Here is a 5,898-nt window from a genome sequence, read left to right on the forward strand (position 1 = left end):
AGTGTTTTTATTTGGGACAATGGTTGGCGTAATTTTATTTTGTTGGCCTGGAACTTTCTTGGCGATAGGTGCGTTAGCGCGAGTGCTAGTAATTTTCGGAGTATTGGCTGGTTGAATAGTTTGAGGTTTGATCGTATGTGCTTCGGAAGTAGAGGCGACTACCGAGCTGTAAAGTGTTAATTTTTTCTGCGGCTGGGTACTGACTTGAGTGATGTATTCACGTGTATAGTTATCTTTTTGGGCGGTCTGAACAGGTGATTTAATGGGTACCGTTTCCTTACGCGTATTATTAGTTTTTGATTTGTTTATTACAGTATTTCCTGGAAGCTTTCTTAAACGCAGAACAGCCTCTATAATTAGCAGGATGGTTTCCAGCACAATTCGCACAAGTGGTCGGCGATTCAGGATCCTTTTTGCATGTGGAGCTGTGATGCGTACCACCGCACTTCACACAGCGTGGAGTAGCGTGGCACACGTCAGAGACATGGTGGAATCTTTGGCACTTAAAGCACTGGGAGGTATCCTTGGGTTTTACGTAAGGTTCGACATTTATTTTTATAAAAGCAAGAGATTCAGATTGAGAAGCTCTTTTGCTTGCGGGGTATTTGGCAATGTTACCAGCAGCATTGGTAATGGTTTTTTTGTTTGCCGGCTCCTCATTCGAGCAAACGACGTGATTTTAAACCCTTCCTCTTTTATTTCGGAGAGAACTGAGTCTTCCGGGAACGCGTTGGGGATATTTCTAATCACTAGTTTAATGGGTGGAGACTCAATGTTTTTATATAGGTAATATTGAAATCCTTGCTGCTCTAGGCTGGTGATAATTTTTCTATATTCTTCGAGATAGGAAACTCTAGTAGTAGTAGTTGGTACAATCTTTTAATAGTTTGTGTAGGACTGTGTAAGGATGGTTAGCCTCATCTACAATGACGTTTATTGGGGGTATTTTTCCCGGCGTTTTTGATTTGTTGGGATTAGTGTTTTCACAGTTAGGGGTTGCTTTTAAATCTGACGGATCCCTACTAATGATTGACGTTTTCGACGTCCTGCTGCTACCTCTTATTGATGTGGCTGACGATCGGCCATGGCTGGCGCTGTCCGAAGCGTTATCGGATGATTTCGCGAGCTTTCGCTTTTTGCTTTTTGACGAGAAAATAGAGAAGTTATCTTTTGTATCCATCTTGGTTAAAGGCACGTCGGTGGCACTGCTACTTCCTGCTAAGCAGGAAGCTAGTTTTGAGCTCTGTGACATTGGAGTCACAGAGCGCGAAAAAATTTTGATCAATCTACGTCGTAGATTGTTCGTCTCTCATTAATCAATGATCAATTCTGATCTCCTCTAATTCACTTTGTGAAAATTTAAATAGTTGTACAGGAGCGCGGACGTTGGAGAAGGATGGATTTCTGACCATATGAGTGAGGCTTCACTGCGCTCCGATACTTACCGGCCAGCGCCAGTGATGTAAGCCAGTTATGGCCAGACTTTGGCTTTACCAGTGGGACATTTTTATTGCTCAAGCTCAAAGCTTTTCTTTTTTTTTAATAATTAGGGAGAAGTAAGGAAGACAATTTACAGACTATACATCCTTTCTTTTATCCCCTTCTTTTCCCCCTTTTTTTAAACGAATTTCTCTTTTTCCCCTGTCTCCAAGAACTTTTGCCCGTTTCTTATTTTTCGCCTTACTGCGAACTGAATTAAAAGAAGCAATTAAGAAAACCCAACTCTTTTTGGTTGAAAATCAATTCTTTTTCGTTGAAAAGTCCACTAACTGTCATATTTTTGGTTCAGAATTTATCTATTTTTGTTAAAATTCTACTATTTTCTTAAAAAGTCTTTTTGTTTATCGAATATTTAACAGTTATGTTGAACCTTTATCTTTTTGGATAGAAAAGTCACCCTTTGGATTGAAAATTTATCCTTTTGGTAGAAAAGTAATACTTTTTGGTTGAAAATTCAACAGGTTGGATATTAAACTGTATTTAAAAAAAAAACTTGAAAAAATTGGAATAGTTAGTTGGAAATTCTATTGTTAACTTAACAATTTAATTATTTTATTAAAAATTCGGCTCTTTTGTTTTGAATTTAACTATTTGGTTACAAGTTCATCTTTCTTGGTTGAAAAGAAACTTTTTTGTTGAAAATTCAAATTTTTTTGTTTGAATTCATCTATTTTGGTTCAAAATTAACATTTTTTGTGAAAATTCAACTATTTTGTTAAAAACTTTACTGTTGATATTTAAAGCATCATATTTTTTAATTAAAAATTCGACCATTTGCTTGAAAATTCAACTATTTTCTTACAAATTTGTATCTTTTGCTTTAATCTCAACTATTTGATTGTGAAAGCAACTATTATTTAGAAATTCATGTTTCTTGGTCAAAAATCAATTTTTTTAGTTGAAAATTCGTCTTTCTAGTTAATAAAAAAGTTTTGTTGAAAAATACGTATCTGGTAATTGAAATTTTTTTCTTTTTTGAGTTTAAAATCCAATTTTTTGGTAGAAAATATAACTAAATATTTCATTGTGAATGTAACTGTTTGTTCCAACATTCTTTTTTTTTGTAATTCAAATATTTGCTTAGAAATTCATCTTTCCCATTTGAAAATGATCTTTTTTGTTGAAACATGTAAATATTTGATTGAAAATTTATTTCTCTTGGTTACAAATCAGCTTTTCTGATAAAAATTCCTCTTTTTGTGGAAACTTCGTCACTTTTGATTGAAAATTCTCATTTTTCTTTCGTCTTTTTTATATTTGTCCGAAAATTAAAAATGTTAAAAATTTTGTTCAGATTACAATAGGGGTTTTTTTGTTTTTCTTTTTGTTTCATCAATTCTATTATCATCAATTTCATTATTTGACGTTAATTTGAATTTTAATCTAATTTAAATTTCTTAAATTTCGAAAATTCAACTATTTGGTTATTAATGCAACTGTCTAGTTCAAAATTCATTTTTTGTCGTTGAAGATTTAACTGCTTGGTCAGAAATGATTCTTTCTTGGTTTTAAACTAAATTTTTTTTCTAAAAAACTTAACTGCTTGATAAGAAATTAAGCTTTCTTGGTTGAAAATTTAAGTTTTTTATTAAAAATTCAACTATTTCGTTGAAATTATGAAAATTCGGGTTAGTGATTGAAGTTGATTTTTTTAAATTCAATTATACGGTTGAAAATTCATCTTTCTTGGTTCAAAATTAACTGTTTTCTTGACAAGTCAACTATTTTGTTGAAAATTCATCTTCATTCGTTACAAATTAAGTTTTTGTTCAAAATGTAACTTTTTTCTAAAATGTTCGACTTTTTATCTTCTTCAAAACCTAATTCTCATAGAAAATTCATCTCATTTGTTAGAAAATTCTTCTTTTTTGGTTAAAAATGCAACTATTCATGTTTAAAGTTTAACCTTTTTTCTTTGAAACATCGGCAATTTGATTGAAAATTCAACTATGTCGTTAAAAACTCAACTATTTATTTGTTATTGTGACTGTTTGATTAAAAATCTATTTGTTGTTTTTGAAAATTCGTTTTTTTGGGTTGAAAAATTCATCTCTCTTGGTAGAAAATCTTTTGTCTTTAAAAATGCAACTATTTTGTTAATTATGTAACATGTTTTAAGTTGAAAGCTTAGAAATTAAAATGGTTTCATATTGAATTTAGTATGGAACCTAAATTAATTTTATTTAGAAGAATGTTATCCTATTATATTCTAACTTCGTAAAAATCACCCTATATCTCAAGTTTCGAGAACACTTTGGTATGTTAAGCCTGTATCTAGTATCCAAAAAAACAAGCTGAACTCACCTAACTACCATTTTTACAGGATAAAGTCCATAACCCACAGCCTGCTCATCCGGGATCCTATAGACAATTTTTCCACTCTTATCAGTGACCTCGGTGGAAAGATAAGTCCACTCTCCAGCCGGTGCATCCTTCATGATATGAATATCGACTTTTTCGCCTGTGAGTGCTATAACGTCTATTGGACTATACATAAATCTAGCGACTAGAATTTGTGGCGCTCCCTCTCTTACGATAACATCATTCGCACGATGATTAGCCGCCACACTCTAAAATTAAATAAATTAAATATAATTATTAGTATTAATAAAAATCTTCGAATGATTCATTCATTTTGTCCACATTGAAGCTATTCTTCAGTTTCATATTCAGGATGGCCGCTATTTTTATCATTTTCAACTCCCGGCTTTCTCCCGATTCTCCCGGTGAATATTCGTGATTTCTCCCGATTTAGAAAATAGTATACTTTTTTGTAAAACCCACAGTTTTTTACATGCATGATCAATTGCGGAAGTCGATAAACATCAACAAATATATTTGCAAGAAAGCTATTGACTTTAAGCACATAAACAATTTGCAAATCCATCATTATAACAATTTCTAAATATTGTGTTTAAAACATTTTTGAAACAATAATTGATAATTTCGAATTGAAAGCGTCTGAAATTCAAGAAAAAGTAAATAGAACGATTTTGTATAATTTAATTAGAAAAAGGAGTTGAATTGTATAATTTAAAAATCGAATCGCTAAAAATTAAACATTATTATTTTGAATTGATGAATCAAGCAATTAAATGATTGCAGATTAAGATTTCGAAAATAGGACTTTGCCAAAACTTTAAAAATGGAATATTTTAAGTTTCGAATTTTGGAAATTGGATCATTTAAAATTCAGAGGAACTAAAGTTGTATTATTTGTAAGTAAAAGCATACAAAATTAAATAATTAAAAACTTTTGAATGTGAATAATTTTTTATTTAAAGCGATTAAAATTTGATAATTTGGTATTAAAAACTAAATGGGAAACATTAAAAATTGAAGTTTTATCATTCGGAATCAGACGAACTTAATTTAAAACTGAAAAAATTGTAATGACCAAAAATTGCTATATCAAAATCTGTCATATCTGAATCACTTAAAATGTTTAATTTCTAAATTGCTAATTATACTTTCCAAAATTCAACCAATTCATATTTAATTGCAAAATTCAAACTATGGATGAGAAAAATAAAAAATTTAACGTTCAACATGAAAATTCAGAACTCTAAAATTGTAACCAGTTAAAATTACCGAAATTGTTCAATTACTGATGTATCAATTTCAGACGATTTAATTTTTGTCTTTTTTATTTTAAACATAATTTTTTATTTCAAATCTTCCTTTAGAATTATTATTCGTTCTTAAAATTTTCCAATAAATTTTTTGCAATTTGTAATTATTTTAAGATGTGAAAATTAAAATTAAAATAAAAAAAATACAAAACGAGATTGTTGCACTATAATTCCAATTTTTAAAATGAAATAAATTTTAGGCTTTTCCATACGAAATTTCTTTAGTGATTAATTAATTTAAACTACAATATCATGAAATTTAATATTCCAAATAGGTTTGATTTATTTAAAAATTAAAAAAGACTATCATTTTCAACGTTCAAAATTGCAGATATTTAAATATTGTGAGAAAAATTGTGAACTTATAAAGTTTAATTATTCCGGACGGTTAGCCACCCTAATATTATTTATTTTGCACTTCAGATTAAAATTATTACATTTTTTTAATTCGTGATGCATAATTTGAAACATTAATTATTTTTAATGACTTAGTTTCAAAATCCTCATGTAAGAATGCTTTGACTTTTAAAACGAAATTTCGAATTGTTTAATTTTTAACGCTTCAAGTTCGAATTCATTCATTTTGAAAGTTTCCAATTAGAAAGCATGTAGTTTCCAAAGCTTTTGGAATTAATATCTGAACGTTCACAACATTTTTAGATAAACAAAACAAGCAATATAATTCTATTAAAAAAAGAAATCAACAAAATATAGCGTATTCCGTCACAAATCCAATCAAACAATTGTATTCATTGGGGGGGGGGGG

General features: G+C 29.9%; 1 protein-coding gene across 1 annotated transcript in view; it reads right to left on the reverse strand.

Moving 5' to 3' along the window:
* The window catches only part of LOC117178215 (protein retinal degeneration B), an 85,616-nt gene that overhangs the window by 30,125 nt on the left and 49,593 nt on the right, over nt 1-5,898 (reverse strand). The window contains exon 16 of the mRNA XM_033369522.1: nt 3,805-4,070. Within this exon, the coding sequence (XP_033225413.1) occupies nt 3,805-4,070 (266 nt within the window). The remainder of the gene's footprint in view (nt 1-3,804; nt 4,071-5,898) is intronic.

The sequence above is a fragment of the Belonocnema kinseyi genome, chromosome 8 (genome assembly GCF_010883055.1).
Source record: "Belonocnema kinseyi isolate 2016_QV_RU_SX_M_011 chromosome 8, B_treatae_v1, whole genome shotgun sequence".
Classification (NCBI taxonomy): Eukaryota; Metazoa; Arthropoda; class Insecta; order Hymenoptera; family Cynipidae; genus Belonocnema; species Belonocnema kinseyi.